The sequence below is a fragment of the Rhinolophus ferrumequinum genome, chromosome 6 (genome assembly GCF_004115265.2).
Source record: "Rhinolophus ferrumequinum isolate MPI-CBG mRhiFer1 chromosome 6, mRhiFer1_v1.p, whole genome shotgun sequence".
NCBI classification, from domain to species: Eukaryota; Metazoa; Chordata; class Mammalia; order Chiroptera; family Rhinolophidae; genus Rhinolophus; species Rhinolophus ferrumequinum.
This window is the reverse complement of record NC_046289.1, coordinates 54,083,533-54,100,208: the sequence shown is the minus strand read 5'-3', so window position 1 is coordinate 54,100,208 and position 16,676 is coordinate 54,083,533. Positions and strand designations below refer to the sequence as shown.

The following is a 16,676-nucleotide window of genomic DNA, read 5'->3' as shown; positions in this document are numbered from 1 at the left end:
CTGTTTTTATAACTGGCTATTTGTATTTCTTAATCTCTTTCATCTTTTTCACCTATCCCCCAACCCCTTCTCATCTGGCAACCATCAGTTTTAGATACCACATATAAATGAAATCATATGGTGTTTGTCTTTGTCTGACTTATTTTAGTTAGTATAGTGCCCTCAAGGTTCATCCATGTTGTACCAAATGGCAAGATTTCATTTTTTATGGCTGAGTAATATTCCATTCTCTATATGTCCCACATCTTCTTTATCCATTTGTCTATCCGTGTAGACCTAGATTGCTTCCATATTTTGGCTGCTGTAAATAATGCTGCAATGAACATAGGGGTGCATATATCTTTTTCAATTAGAGTTTTCATTTTCTTCAGATAAATACTCAGAAGTGAAATTCCTGGGTCATACAGTAGTTCTAATTTTAATTTTTTGAGGAACCTCCATACTGTTTTCCATAGTGGCTTCACCAATTTACAATTCCTCCAACAGTGCATAAGGGTTCTATTTTCTCCACATCCTCAGCAACACTTGTTTGTTGACTTTTTGATAATATCAAATGTTTGAACTTTTAGTCGTGGTATTCCAAATGATAGTTGAACTTCCCAGTCACTAGTTCTGGGGAGAACATTTTAATATAAGTTCTAAGAGATGACAACTACTTCCCAAGTATTGTGTCTTTAGTCTTTAGTTATATTGAGATGCATGCAACATATCTGACCAAGTTTAGGAGGCTCATATTTGTAACTTTGATCGACATATGTAGTTGTTGGTTTTTCAAATAATAAAAATTTTGTTACTTACAATTTTAATCAGCTTACAAGAAAAACACCATAGCAATGCTAATTTGATACTGAAACTGATGTAAAAGTCTAATGGTAAGAAAAGTAGCCTTAGGTGAAATACTGGATTTGATGTTCACATCTTCACCATTCTCATTCCTGCATTTTGTCTTAGGAAGTTATGAACCAAGATCATTCCATTAATGTCTTTAAAAATAATTTTTGGTATATTTAGTGAAATCAAACTGATATCTATTTCATAGTGATTTTATAGTATTTTTTTGCTTGTACTTATTAAACAGATATTAGTCAGATCTACGACAAATTTTGAAGAAATATTTTTATGAGTGATATGTTTGATTTCTTCCACAAAAATTGTGTTTAATGACACTTTAAAGAATATATGTTACACAGTTTTACATTATAAACTTTAGTAATATAGCTTTTTTTAGAAAAGAAAAAATATGCATAAAGAAAAATTTACTTTAATTAAACAAAAATTTAAAAAGGAGTTGGATTATTTTGTTATTGGCGCTCAAAGTTACCAAGAGACTTGTAAAATCAACAATAGGGCAAAGGTTGAATGAACATTTAAAATATATATCATATGTATATATTTTTTCCGATTAGAAAAATAAACTATGCTAATGGTAAATTAATGATACAGAGTATATATTTTTAAATAAAAAAGTCTGTAGCCCCACCCAGAGAGAACACTGTGACCATTTTAGTTAAGAATATTTTCTACCAAGGTATTGATTGTCTTTGCTGTGTGCATATGTGTATATGCATGTGCATGTGTGTATGCATCCTCCTTGTTGGCAACTTACAGGGTTCCTTTGAATCAGTATCTGTTGTCCACCTGCGTGTTGTCCGCATTCACCTGCAGCCTTTACACTGGAAGGCGAGCCTCTAAAAATGTTTCACTCTTTGCCATGGCTGTTCAAACGCACCTCTCCTTTAGACTGGGGCAAAGACCCTCACCTGTTCCTATTGGTGGGTGCTCTAAGTATAAGAGCTGAATTTTTTTTTCCTGGATAATATAAACAATCTGTAATTCTTGTCTTGCTAGAACCAGAACATAAAAGACGACATATTATCCCAAGTATCGGGTATACTGTTCCCAGTGTTCTTCTAGTCCTTTCTTCTAACTAGCTTCAACTCCCATTGCCCATTCCCTATTGTACAGGCTGTATTACAATCTTAGGAGCTGTATAGTCTTTAATGGATATAGAGTGAGGACGTGTAGGAAACAAGAGACAGATTTACTGGCTCAGGAAGTCATTAGAATGGAATCAGGGAGGGACTGAGAGCCTAGCTGGTCGACAGCCTGGGCCCTGGGCTCCCAGATCTCTGATATAGGAGGATACAGTGTATGGTTCCTAGAAATAGCCTCTCATTTCTTCTCTAGTCAGGTTAATACACTAGGAGTTTAGACGCTGAATATCTCTTAATCTAGTCAGCCACCCGAAAGTTAGGCTAAGTCCCTCCCAGATATTGAAAAATATTTGATTGGTAAACCTGATTGCCAGTGCTGGTATGACTTTACATCCTTTGTTCCCCGCACCCCCCATGGAAGATTTAGAGAGGTGAATCATGTACAGCCAGCTACTTCCCATTATACCCCAGAAATCATCTCAGTTAAATTTTATTCCGAAAATAAAATATTTCTCTCAGTTCTCTAAGATGACTACATGCCTAGTGCTCTGGAAATTTTTAAATACTGCTCTCAGTACTATGTCGAGTATAATCAAAATACTATTAAGCTTCAAAGCTGTCGTCATCATACTGCATTAACTGCTATGCACTTCAACCAAATGTTCGCAAAGCAACTGGATGTTTTGATGAACTGTCACACTCAAGGTAAGTGAGCTCATACATAATATCTTTGGCTCACATTGCTTTCATTAATACATGCTTGGTCCACTCCTGTGCACAAGAAAACACTATGCTAGAGGCTCAGTGGATAAGATGACTACTGAGCATGAACTAAACCCATTCTGGAAGAAACAGATACATACACAAGTAATACACAACGTTGACGAGAGAGGGAGGAGGATAAATGAAGATAAGGAATACGCTAGTGGTTAAGAGCGATAGTTCTGAACATACATTACCTAACCGCCAATTTTTAATCACATTACTTGCTCTGTGACTTTGGGGAAAAAAGGAAAGAAATATTCAATTGCAACAAATACAGGGAGGGGAAGTCAGACTTCAGAAGTTCTCAGCAAAACAATGCAAAAGCATAACGTTCCTAAGGTGATGTAGGTGACATGGTGTTTTTATACTGTTTTTGGTGGAACTAGTGGCTTTTGCACCTGGTTTTCATATTTTCACCGGATGTTATAAATTTTTAGCTATAACAGGTAAAAGCAAGTTGAAAATTGTCTTACTAGGAAAGTTCAGTTTTCAGATAAATATGCAAGGTTTTATATTTTGGAGATCAAAATAGTGTAATTCTGTAATTTTTAGTTTTTTTTTTCAAGGTGCAAAATATTTTGTTCCTTCAAACTGTGGTATATGAAGTGCTTAGTCATATTGGAAGGAGGACAAAAGTGTCATTTTGTACGTCTACATCTCCTCAATTGTTTTTTTTGCTTCCAATACCTACTCATTTAAATCTACCTTTACACCATGTCCGAGTCACCTTTCCAAATTCATGTTATCATGTCAGTTCCCTCTGCAAAAAGAAACTCAGCTAACTCTGTACAGTCCACATGAGAAAGTCAAAACTCCTTAGCCGGAGACCAACCAAATTTGGCCTTACCCGCTTTAACTGGATCATCCCTAGTACCTCCTTACTTTCCATCCTATTTCCTCTTAGTGCAAACGCCTGTTACCCCACTAACATTGAACTTGTTAAGATCACGATGATGCTCGCCTGCCCAATCCAATAGTCTGTTTTCTGTCCTTGTAAGACCCTTTTACTGCATTTAACAGCATCAATCAGCTTTCACTCTTCAAACCTCTTATTCCCATGCTTTCCCTGATTCCAGCATGCTAGCTTTCCTTTATTTGTTTGTTTATTTATTTATTTATTTATGTCTCTGTCACAGAATTTACTCTCCTTCCTTCTAGTGCCTTATATATTGTTTCCCAGGTTCCATTCCCTGACACTTCTCTTTTCAGTCTACATAATCATTCTGGGATGATTTTATTCTTTCCCATGATTTTGATTGAGTCCTACAGGTTGATGACCCCAAAATCTAAGTGTCCAGTCCATAGCTGCAATAACCTGGTGGACATTCCTGTATGGAAGCTCTATAAGCACCTTAAGCTCCAGCTCAACTAACCACATCATAATCTCCACCTTACAATTCCTGTCTCCTTTTCAGTTCCTAGTTCACTTGGCAGATGACCATTCACCCAGTCTTGCAAACTAAAACCTTGGAACTTATCCAGTTTTTTTTCCTATCTCTCACTTCTTATCAATCACCAAGTCTTGACCTTTTTTCCTCTCTCAGTATTTTTCAAATCCATTCCCTCCTCCCCATCTCTATAGCTACTGCCCTAGTTCAGAATCTGTCATCGACTTTTACAGTCTCCTAATTGGACTCTTCTCTAGTCTCACCTTCCTTAAACCCATCCTCCTAAAATCTCCTGCCAACCAAATTAATCTATTTAAATTCACCTCTCATGATGTCACTTCCTACTCCATGTAAACAACTAGAATTTCTTGGAGATAATTTTTTATTACATTAATACATTTATTACATTTGAATTTTGCTTGAAAAAGTCTTTTGACCTACATAATGGGTTCACCTTGCCTAACGTATTGCACAAGACTCTTCTACATGCCCCCTTGCCTTGTCTCTGCTCATACTAGGCTTAGAAGATTCTCCTGGAAATTTGGACTCCACCTAAAACTTCTAGGATACACTGTACACAATATTTTGTGTGTGTTATTTTTTACCCATCGTGCCTTGGTTTATACTACTGGTATTTCATTCCTCAGTATCTATCAGTGATAACAAGCCCTGTGCTTGGTTTGGCTATTTCAGTTATGCATTAACTGGAGCCCAGGCTCATTTCAAGATGCCAGGCTATAGTACATATTCTAACTTAGTGTCTCATAGCATTCTGTTATGCTTTTCTTTCTTATAACTTTCTCATAACTGTATTACTTCTTGCATGACTGATTCTTCCATTGATCTGTAAGTGAATTTGTTACTGTATACCCAATGCCTAATGCAGTGTCTGACAATCAGACAAGTTCAATAAATATTTATTGAACCAAGTTCTAGGTACACCACACGCTTCTCTCTTCCATGGCCATTACATGAACTCTGATCCTCTAGACCTTGGCTCACTCTTTTCAGTCTGGCTTCTCCTGTAATGGGCTCACCACTAGTAAATTCAGTCCAGCCTTTGTACCATTTCCCTCTAGCTCCAGGACTCACTCCTCTATCCGTGGCCCACCTAAACCTTTAGACAGCTCTGTAATAGCACTTTTTCTTTTATGACAAAATTAGAGTTTAATGTGTGTGCCTCTGAATTAGGGCATGCATTTTTTATACCAGGACCATGTTTTAATCTACTCTACATCCCTACCATGAATAATCTCAGAGATACAGTAAATGTATAGTCATTGAAGCGAGAGTCCTCTGTCCAGATGTCTTTAATATAAAAATGGATGAAAGGTTAAAGAGTAGGAAAACATGAGAATAAATTATAATTCTATTTCTAATCAATTCTAATAAGAGAAAGCATTATAATTCTATATGGCTATAAATTGAAGTTATTTTTTTAAAGAAAAGTTTAAAGTGTGGACAACAGTATATTTTCACTGTATTCCTAATTTTTGTGAATAATATATATTAACATGAATGATAAATGCATAGCAAGGATTGCGTTAAACTAAGATAACTCACAATTAATTACATTAATATACATGGCTTTGACTATAATATCCATAAATTTTCATATTTAACTTATATTTATTAAATTTATTATCATTTTGGTTGTAAAACATTGCTTTGGGGTCCTAAAAGCACAATTTCATAAAGCATTTTCATCATTAAGATATTGGCTTAACCAACTTAAAGTGTAAAATAGGCAAAGCCTGGTTGTTGATCTACCCAGGCTTTCCATATCTCACCCATTTCCCCTCAGATGGCTTCGAAGCAGTGAGCGATGTTTAATAATTGCATCATCTTCAATATAAAATTTTCTATTTCACTTAGGAAATTCACACTATGAGCCCCTGAAGCAGAACATTCATACGTCCCTCCATTATTTCTCCTCAAAGTACCTGCTAAGCTTTTGCTGTCACCTTAATCGGGCACCAACAATCACATGGTGGCAGCTACAAGAAGTCAAGACAAAGTATCATGTCTGCATTAGGAGGGCATCAATTCTTTTGGAAAACCAAGGACAAGATTATTCATTCTGGAGACCTCTTGTATTGCTTTCAAAAGAAAATGCATGCTTAGGACAGTGAGCTTGTGGTCTTTGAGTTTCTCAGCAGCTTATTTTGACAGTTGATGTTTCTATATCTCTTGTTCCCCCAGGTTTGTGTGTTTTCCTTTTGCCATCCCCCACGTCATTACATTTAGTCATGCATATTCTGCAACTCTTGAACACTACCTTGGGTCTAACAAATATAATCCTTTGTGAATTGTTGGGGGGAAGAAAGAAATGTAGCATAGTACTAGGGTTTTTAAAAATTTTTTTCTACTTTTAATATTGTTTTAATTTAACTTAATATCTTTTTAATAATAGTTTCTACTTTTAATATCTTTATATCATTGGTGGTTTTCTTAATCAATATTAACTATAATTAATTTAGTGTGTAATAAACTCAAAATATGTAACATTCACCTAAAAGAAACAATCAGTGATAAATCTAATTCCATAATTAATGTGCACCAATGATGTAACCCTCATGACATATATTGTTATTTATGATGCTCAAAGATCCATGTTTAAGACTTTAACCTACTTTTATTAGCTAGTATGATGACAAGCCAGGAGAGTGGCCTGGCTGAAATCTAAGAGAAGCCAGCATTCGTAGGAACACCGTCCATTTCTGTTAAGGTGCTATTCAGGGCAGTTATTTATGTACTCATGTATAAATTGTGTTTGTGTCAGCAGTACAAAAATCACTGATGCTTAGGTGGAAGATAAATTACCGAGACATGAGAGAAACAGATTCAGATTATGTACTGAAAATTCCTTTCCTCCGTGCGTATTTTATCTTTTCACTTTTATCATAAGCTGTGCTATCAATTTTCAAGTCTTTTGTGATAGTTCAAATAAAACAGGTTTTCTTGAGAGAAGTAACACAATTGAACATGTATTGCTTCTGATGTCTGCATGTGATACTATTATTCAAGATTTAACAGCAATGGTCTTTAAGTATAAAGCTGGCACAACACAGTCTGTCCACACTAGTCATCTGTTTGCTTAATTAAATCCTGGTGTTAGAAGAATTCTTGGAAAACAGAAGTGCTTATGGAAGATAATCCTTTATGACAAAAGCACACAAAATAGACTCAAGGCCGATATTAAGTTCACTTGTTCAATCAATGTGCAGTTCAAAGAGGGCCTTTTGCTTCATCCCTGGGAGGGGAATACAAGTGTGAAAAACGTTCTGGTTGAAATACAGCATTTCAGGAACTGATATAAGGGGTGACATAGTTGCTGGAGAGAAGGAGAATCCCCTGTTACTACTGCCTGCCATCTTTGGTGGATTCCACTGACAATTGTACTTTTGGTGCGTACACACAACACTCTCACAGTTGAAAGGGTTTATGCACACATCTCTGGAAAATCACATTATAAGTAAGCCACTACTCATTTGTGAGAAATTTTCAAAAGGCTGAAATTGTTTTCTCTTTCAGTTAGAAATTATGGGAGTTTTCTCTCCTATTCATAGATGTAGTCGAGGAATTATTTAATTGCTGATGTTAGAGGATATGCTGTTATGTGAATTAATTAATTTCTGTTCTAAAAGCACTTAATATTTTTGTCTTGCAGTCACTTTTCATGTCTGTCTTCTAAATACATGTGCCCGGGTGTCCCTGCTGTCATGAGCACCTTGCTGGCGAATATAAATGCATTCTATGCTCATACAACAGTCTCAACAAATGTACAGGTCTCTGCCTCAGATCGATTTGCTGCTACCAACTTTGGAGTAAGTATTGTTTTGTTAAATTTAAAATTCCTAGGAACTTTTGGAAGTTATATTTTCAAGAGATGTTGGATTCAAGATATTCTTAGAATTTTATTGCAGAAAGTATATCTTAGGGAATATCTCAGTATAATTGGACTAAAACTAAAAGTTCATTGGAAACATATTCAGTGAAATAACAGTCAGTAGGCATCTGCAGTAGATTAAATCTCCCTATCTGGAATGACCTTTTCCAATGGGGTAAACATACATTTTGTGAGAGCATTGACATTTTATAGGAAATTCTACATGTATGCAAATTTGGGATTCGCCACTGCAGACACTGTCTCCTGGTAAATGGGAGCTTGGTTGACTTCTCGGGAGCCTAGTATTAGGCTCCATTTGCACTTCCTGTTGGTTCCTGGTGCTGATGGATAACAGCACATCTTCTAAATAAAAAATTGTAGGTGTATGAAGAGTCTAAGAGAACTATGTGTACCTACTTAAGACTGTCCACCTGAAGTATTCAATTGCATCAAGAACACATTGAAAAGTAGAAATGCAGGGATCGTATGGAGCCCCAAGTATTTATTTATTGCACCTGTCAGTGGAATTCTTTCTCTATAAGCATAATTAAGTTGAAATTGATGAGACAGGAAATACAATATAATTAATAGTAACTCCAAATAAAGTGGTGAAGATCTAACTAAGACAGAATTAGTGGAGATAGAGAAGGAAGGACAAATTTCAGAGCTTTTCAGGACATAAAATCAACAGCACTTGATGTCTTTAGGGAAGTGGGTAGTGAGGGAAAGGGGGAAAATGCCTGGAAACATGGAAAGATTCCCAAGGTTTTGGTCAGGGCAACTGGATAGGCCAGTAGCTCTGTTCAATATGCTTGCAAAGCAGGCATTTTTCCTCTCTCTCTCTCTCTCTTTTTCTCTCTCTCTCTCTCTCTCTCTCTCTCTCTCTCTCTCTCTCTTTCTCTCCCTCCCTCCCTCTCTCTCTCTCTCAGAGGAAACTAAGATCTATTGCAGGAAAGTGATTTCCATCATACCAATCATACCATAGTTACTTTTCCCACTAAACTTCCAAAGTGGTTCGCTGAATAGATTTTTGTTATTGATCATGTTGTTAGAAATCAAACTTGGGTATACGTATCATAGAGTACAAAAAAAATGAAACCCAGCAAATAAAATAGTGTAAAACCAGTAGAAAAAAAAGAAAAAATGTGCTGCTGTGCTTATTCTTTTCCTGTCCTTTGCATCTAAAAGAAAATGTATGTGAGGTGTGTGAGATGTGTCGTAGAAAATCAAAGGAAAAAGTAAATATTATTTAATGACATATCAAAATCAATACTAGTAGAAGAAAACACTGTCTGGATTAGGAGTTAAGGGGTTTGAATGTATACTCAAAATTAGGAAGTTGGTTTAGTTGCTCAAGCCTCAGTTTCTCAAGCTGCTCAGTGAAGATAACAATTATTACTCTAACATGTTTCTCAAATTCAAGATAAAAATAAACTGAGGTAAAAGACAGTAAGGGAGTTTGTAAAAGCTGAAAGTGCTCTCTATAAGTAAGGTATAAGGATTTTGTCTCTACTGCTGTGTCTACAGTATAAACAGTGTACCATCAGCTACTTTTGTTAAGATAAATTGACTCTTATAAGATGTGGCACCAAAGAACATTTCCTAGCCAGCTCAAGAAAATACCATCATGACCAATACCAGATCACAGAACAGTTTTGTCATTAAAAACCTCATCTTGGTAACAATATTTATTGTCTTGGGATTTTACCTGTACCATAAATCATTCAGTGTTATGAAATTATTTTGCTTTTAATATTCTGCCTGGCTACATTGTACTGAATAAGCCAACTTTATAGAACACTGAGACTTTCTACCACTGAGAAAGAGGATGTGTGTATATGATTAATATCCACTATAAAAGCTACATGGAGGAAAATGAGGTAGCATGCTCTTGTACTTCACGCTGACCCAAAGAAAAGAAATCAAACTGATTTCAGTACTTTTCAGTGTTTCAGCGGCAACATGGTTATAACAAACTTCATTTTGTAAATGAAATAACTTATTATATATAGAACAAGGTCAAAAAGAAAACTTCAAATGCCATCTTGATAAATTGGTGACTCATTATGCACATGTAACCATATTTTTCTCTACCTATTGAAAACAGTGATATTTGCACAATCAAATATATCTAAGTATAATGTCACCCACGTCCACTTTAGGGGCCACTTTAGGCCCCACTTTAGGGCCTAAATTTCTTTTTGACCTGACTTCTGAAGCTGATACTGTCACTTGTGACTTAGAAGCACTATTGTATTGGCCCTTCTTTATCCTTTTTAAAGGTGTAACCCAGACATTTTTCTCCAAAAAATAAACCATGGAAAAAGCTTTTTTACCTATGAGGATAGTCAAACAAATATTTTTAAAAAGAAAATCATTACTCTTACAAATTCAAACTTTTTTGTGTACAACTGTTGCTTGAATTCATGCTTTGGATGAAAATGTTCAAGAATAAAGTGAAAAGGACAGAACCCTTCAGTGTGGAGAGGAGTGGACAGCAAAGTTTGCTAAGGAAAATAGTTAAAGAAATTGAATGAAAATGATAATAAAAATGTGATATTATGAAAGGCAAGGTTAACTATTTTGAGAAAAGGAGAATATGTAGCGTCATCAGCTCTTGCAAAAGTTTCAAATCAGATGGGAAATAAATGAGCCCATGGCATTTGGCAATTAGGAGGTCATTGGTTAGTGAAGGAGTTGAGATTGAACAGTTGGAAAGGAAGAATACTCCATGAAATGGGGTTCAGTGTTTCAACTTTGAAGAAAAGTCTTTAGGAAATGCATTTAGTGACTTAGTTTACTTGAGACAAAAATAGCAAATACATTATTAATAAAAGTGATGTTTATCTATCTCAGGTTTTTTTTTTTTTTTTTTTCCCTTGAGCATACACACCTTCTTTAACACAGCCAGTGCAGGCAAAATCAAATATACTACTAAACATTTTGGGGCAGGGCATTACATATGGTCCTTTTTGTTCACTTGTTCATTCAATGTGTGTTTATATAAGGCATTATGGCAGGTAGCAGAGGGACTAGAAGATACTGACCTCTACTGTCTGGGCCTAATACACTAATGAGATAGTCACATAACCACGTGTAATAATAACCATAAATCACTCTTAAAATGTGATAAGTACAAAGGAGCTCATAGTTATAAATTTGCTTTGAGATTGAAGAAAGCAAGTGATTGATTCTCTTCAGAAGCTCATGGAAGCTTGACAAAAAGAACAGGACTTTTAGGGATGAGTAATATTTTTCAAAGTCCAAGAAGTTGTAGAAACACTACCTTAGGCCTGGGAAGGTATTTGAGTAAAGACAAGGGGAAGTTAAGATGCAAAATAAGTTCAAAGAAGTTTGTATAAGATAGCCTGCCTACTGAGTGTGACAGATAGAATTAAAAATGGAAGTATATAAATAAATAAATAAAAATGAAAGTATAAGAGGAAGCTTTATAATTGGATTGACATTAATTGCTGAGGGTCTTTAATGCCCCCTAAGAAGTTTGGACCTCATTCTTAAAGCATAGATTATAATTTGATACAATTTTTTATTTAGATCACTCTGTAGAAGAAAAATTACAGAGGGCAGAGAGAATGTTTATCAGACAGAGTTCAGCTGTAGTAATAGAAACCTCCTAGCAATTTTAACTAAAAAGGAGTTTGGCACAGAGAATTAGATGCTTGCAATATCATCTGAACGACTGGAGAAGGGTCCTTCTGTAATAATTCCTAAAATATCACAGTGAAACTTATTTGCAAGAGAAGCTCTGAGTTTCCTTACTGTCGGTATGGCGAAGAATCAGAAGGCTGCTTCTATTGCCAATGCAGCTGTCTTTTTCAAATAACAAAGCTAGTGGCCAGAGACTGAGAAGCAAATGTCTCCAGGACTTTACTTAGCTGCAGAGCTAAACCAAGATGCAGGAAGTGGGCCTCCATCTCCTTCGCAACTGCTTTGCAAAAGTAGCAGTTGCGCATGCATCTAATAGGCACACGCTAAGATAATTGCAGAAACCTATCTGCAGACGAGTTTGAGAAATATGGCATTTAGTTTTCTAGTCCCCAAACTACAGGCAGCTACACTGAAGAAAGGAGGAATGAATAAACCAGAATAAACAGAAGAACTAGGGAGAAATTCGAAGGCTACTGTGCTAGCCTTAGCAAGACAAAGTAATGCTGCATGTAGACAATGGTTTAGAGTAAATGAAGTGATGTGGCAAAGGAGGGAATGAACATGGAAAACATTTTGGAAGAGATTGTTTCTTTACGACTTGCCAAATGATTAGTTCTGAGCAGAGGTGGATCTAGCTTTTGAGCTGCCTAAACCTTATGCAAAATGATGACACTTTCTTTGAAAAGAAGAATAAAAAATTGTCAATAGAAAATTTGATATAAAATGAGTATTCATTTCTAATAAAAATAAATCACAATGAATTATAATAAGACAGACTCCACAGACATTAAAAATTCCATCAAAATAACACAATATTTTCATTCATTAACTGCCTGACTCACCTCTAAGAGTGTTTTCTACAGTTTTTGACTACGGATGCTGGATCGCTTTTTCATCTGACAAAAATTCTGAAATATAACTTTTATTAAAAAAGATAATCTACTTTTATCTAGCAGAGTTGATCAAACATTTAAAATTGATGCTTTAGAAACGTTTCTTTTACTTTCATAATTCATTGATAAGGCCACGTTTAATGACTTTCATTAAACTTGGGAAAGCTTTTTATTATTTTTTTTTCATGTGGGATGTCAAAGCAAAGATTGCACTCAACAAAAGTCAAACAATCCAGGAAGACTTTATTTAAGGCTATTGCAATAAGGGAAAGAGGCCAGAGCTCAGACTTACCTCGTTTCCACTGAAGCAAGAAATAGTTTTTAAGGGCTAGAATAAACTAGAGGAAAAGTACCTGTTGATTTCAAGGGGAATGTTGATCAACGGGCTGTGTTAAGCATATTGAATTGAGTTTGCCAATGTCTTTTTCTGTGATAAGACCATCTCTGTTTGCTAATTGGCACCCATTGGAGTCAGTCTCCTCCACTCCCACAGAGCCTGGGAGATAGGGTTGCTATATCTTAGGTGATTATATTTCAAAGGGGTGGGTCCCAGGTACTTGAGGAAGACGTTTCTAGGTTGTAAAACTAGCATGAGACTTTTAAAAAGTTTTACATTTTAAAGAGGCAGAGAAAGAATTTATAATAATACGTTTTCTAAAGAAAATGCTCTAAATATAAAAAAGGGTGGTCAGGACCTAGAGTCATAAAGAAGCCTGTTTAAAGCTTAGCCAAACTGAGGGGAAGCGCTAAGCCATCTTGGTCAGTGAATGATAACACCTCAGTGTTTTTTAAGTTTGCCTATGAAGTGACTCCTTAAATACTCTTTGAATTGATGACATTTATTAGTTTGTGATTGGCAGTATTATTGTATAGCATTTTATCATTTTATGGTATTTCTGTTGGTATCCGTATTAATCTCAAATCAACAAGAAACATATGTCCAGTATGTTCATATGTTTACCATTAATTAAATTATCAAAATAGCTCATGTATTACTTCTATTTGAAATGTTTCTGTTCTTCTTTAATGACTGCTTTTGGTATGATCTAGAAAAGGATTTTACAACTTGCTAGTCCGGGTCAGAATAATTTTTATCTTATTCTTGCGAATGTTACGAAAACTAAGAAGGCTCCCAAGAAAGCTGAAACAAGTGAGGGTCCCCAAAGCTTATGCATCATTAGCTTCAGGTTATATCTACCCCCACTATTGGAGTGAGATACTGAGAAAGAAAAGAATGGAAGAGAGAAGCTGAGGATGGTACAGGGGTTTTTACACCCCTTCCTTATCAGAGCTTTTCCTTCCAGTTCCCAGGATCCTAGGGAGACTACTAAGAGTGCGCGTGGGCATAGCAACTGCTTCCCCCTACTCACAATCCCCCTCTGTCCAGGGGCCCAAACTGGCCACCATCTGGTGTCGTATGGCCCATGAGCTAAGGATGAGTTTTACATTTAGAAGGGTTAAAGAACAATCAAGAGAAGACTTATTTTGTGGCACATGAAAATGATATGAAATTCCTATTTCAGTGTCCATAAACAAAATTTTACTGGAAAACAACCAGGCCCATTTGTGTACATATTCTCTACGGGAGGTATTGTGCTACAACGCAACAGAGTTAATAGTTGTGACAAAGACCACAGAGCTGAAAATATTTACTGTTTGGCTCTTTACAGTTTGCTGACACCTGTTCTAGAGTTATTCTTATCAACTAAACCTAAATTTTTGATAACCAATAATACTTGGTATTATTGTTATTGATTTGACCCCTACCAAATACCATGCAGATGTAGTCCACCCAAAACAAAGAACCGAATGATGTGGCAGTTTCTGATATTGGAGCATGGCCCTCAGGGGAAACATTCTTTAATCACCCATTCTTTTATTCCTCAAATCATAGTAGGCAGGTAGTAGGCTTTCTCTGCTCTTGCATGTGCAGTCTCACTCTCGTTAAATAGAAATATGGAAGATAAAATTAAATTCCAAGCTGTCCTGCTGTTTCAAACCTCTCTATGGAGATTCAATCAGCAGCACACTTTTTAATTTCACATCAGCTGATATTGTTTGAGATTGTGTGACAACAAGCCTGGCAGTTTTCTCCACAGTTTTCTATTTTCCTTGAATGTAAATTTTCCAGCTGGTTACTGACGACCTAGGTAGCAAGACCAAATGTGTGATCTGTATCAGTCAGAATTCTGTTCAGCTGCATGAAGCAGAAACTCAATTAAACCAGCTTAACTAAGTAAGATTTTTTTTTTCCATGTAACCTAAGTCCAGAGGTACCTGAGCAGTGTATCTGCTCAGGATTATAACTTTTTGAAAGGGTGGGCAAACATGGCTAGGGTGAGGTGTGGGAACTCCTTCTAGCTTCTTGCTCCAACATGCTTACCAGTGTTTAGCTTTTCATCTTATAGCCACAGAATGGCTGTTTTGCCTTCTAGTTTCTAGCCTGTGTTTAAGGTAGGAAAGAGAGAAACACAGAGGGCAAATGGAAAAAGCCTGACAAAAGAATGATGTAGCAAACACTAACACAACGAATACTGTCTGCCAAGAGCACTCTTGTAATCTTTCCAAATAGTAATTCATTGATAATATGCTAGCTGAGTCCCTCCCCTTTAATAAGTTGTATACATCTCGTTGGCCTAAATCATACTATGTGGCCATTCCTAGAGGAAAAGAAGTCTGGGGAGTTGGGCATTTCAAAGTGGACACATTTGACTCATGAGGATCTATTAGTAAGGAAGACTGGATGAATGGATATTGGGCAACCAGAACAGTGGGGCCCAGGGTATTGTAAGAGGGCCATTGATTTGGGGCATGGCATGGTCCACTAGGGTCATGTCAGCTTTCTTGATGATTTGTACCAATCACAGAGGTCAGATAAAGAGGTCAGGGATAGGACATGAACACGTTGACTTTTCCAATCATTGAATGATTACCTTTACTGTGGCATAAACTAATGATTATAGTTGTTCTTTTCTATTTTGATTGCGAGCCACTGACCCACATGGACGAGAGATACAAGGTGAATAAAGGACAGTGTAGGTCACCTGCTCCCCTGGTAAGGTATGATGGAGAACTGGAAAGCAAAATCTAAGGAATTCAACTCATTCGTATTTTCCAGTAGCTTTACTGGAGAGTCTTACCTGCCTAACAAGTGGCAAGCTTTTGGAAGGCAAGGTTCATTTCTTAGGCTCCTTCTTTATTGCTTCCATAAGGGCTAACCCAGAGGCAATACTCAAACTTTATTCACTGATGTGTAAACCTGATGAGGGCAGTATATTCAGAAAATTGAAATTTCAATTTAGGAACAATTTATCAACTCCTGTTAATATTCAGCTCACTTTCAAGATAAGTGTCTTTGAGGGATAAGCGTTATATACCCCATAAATCCACCTTGCATGTGAAACTAGGGAAAGTTTCCACTTTCGCCTCTATCTTCCAAAGTGCAATCTAGTGTTTACAGAATATTAATGTAGGCAGAGATCTTTACTGTAATTTATTCCTACCCCCTATTTTTTTTTCATTTTTGATTAGAAATCTGAGGCTCAGAATGGTGAAACGGTCTACCTATGAAATTTGTACATGTAACTTGGATGTTTTTACCTTGCCGATTTTGTTTAATCCATACAACTCCATCCTTATGTTTATTGACAAAGCTTCTTATTTTTATCATCCTCAAATCCTTCTATGAAGAGGTCATTCCAACACTGATACAGCATCAGAAGGAAGCATCAGTATTTTTGGCCTGATATTTTATACTTTTTTAGCACAAAATCATAAACATAATTTAAAGGCAGTCGATCCTTTCAGATTGTGAAGTCTGCACTTTTTACCAAAAGGAAAATGCTTTTTGGAATAGTTTTTGAAAAAACAATAGTTGTTCCCACTTCCATAGGTGGGAGAAGTATGAAAAACTATAATTTATTTCTGGGGAGGTGGGGTGGTGTGTGGGGGTAAAAAGAGGTGGGTTATATTTTCTCTTCCTGACTATGAATTAGTACAGTGACAATTCAGTTGTCTAGACTCTTGCTACAGAACATAATTCTCTAGATACTTTCTCATTCACCACCGAGAACCAGTGTGACTTATTGGAAAGAGTATGAATTTGGTGTCAGAGACCTGAGTCTGAATCTATGTCACA

The 16,676-nt window shown here is 36.2% G+C and overlaps 1 protein-coding gene across 5 annotated transcripts in view; it reads left to right on the top strand.

The window, feature by feature from the left end:
• The window catches only part of UNC13C (unc-13 homolog C), a 498,413-nt gene that overhangs the window by 265,945 nt on the left and 215,792 nt on the right, over positions 1 to 16,676 (top strand). For all 5 annotated transcript variants that reach the window (XM_033109141.1, XM_033109144.1, XM_033109142.1 and 2 more), the window contains one exon: positions 7,758 to 7,914. In XM_033109141.1, coding sequence (XP_032965032.1) covers positions 7,758 to 7,914 — 157 coding nt within the window. The remainder of the gene's footprint in view (positions 1 to 7,757; positions 7,915 to 16,676) is intronic.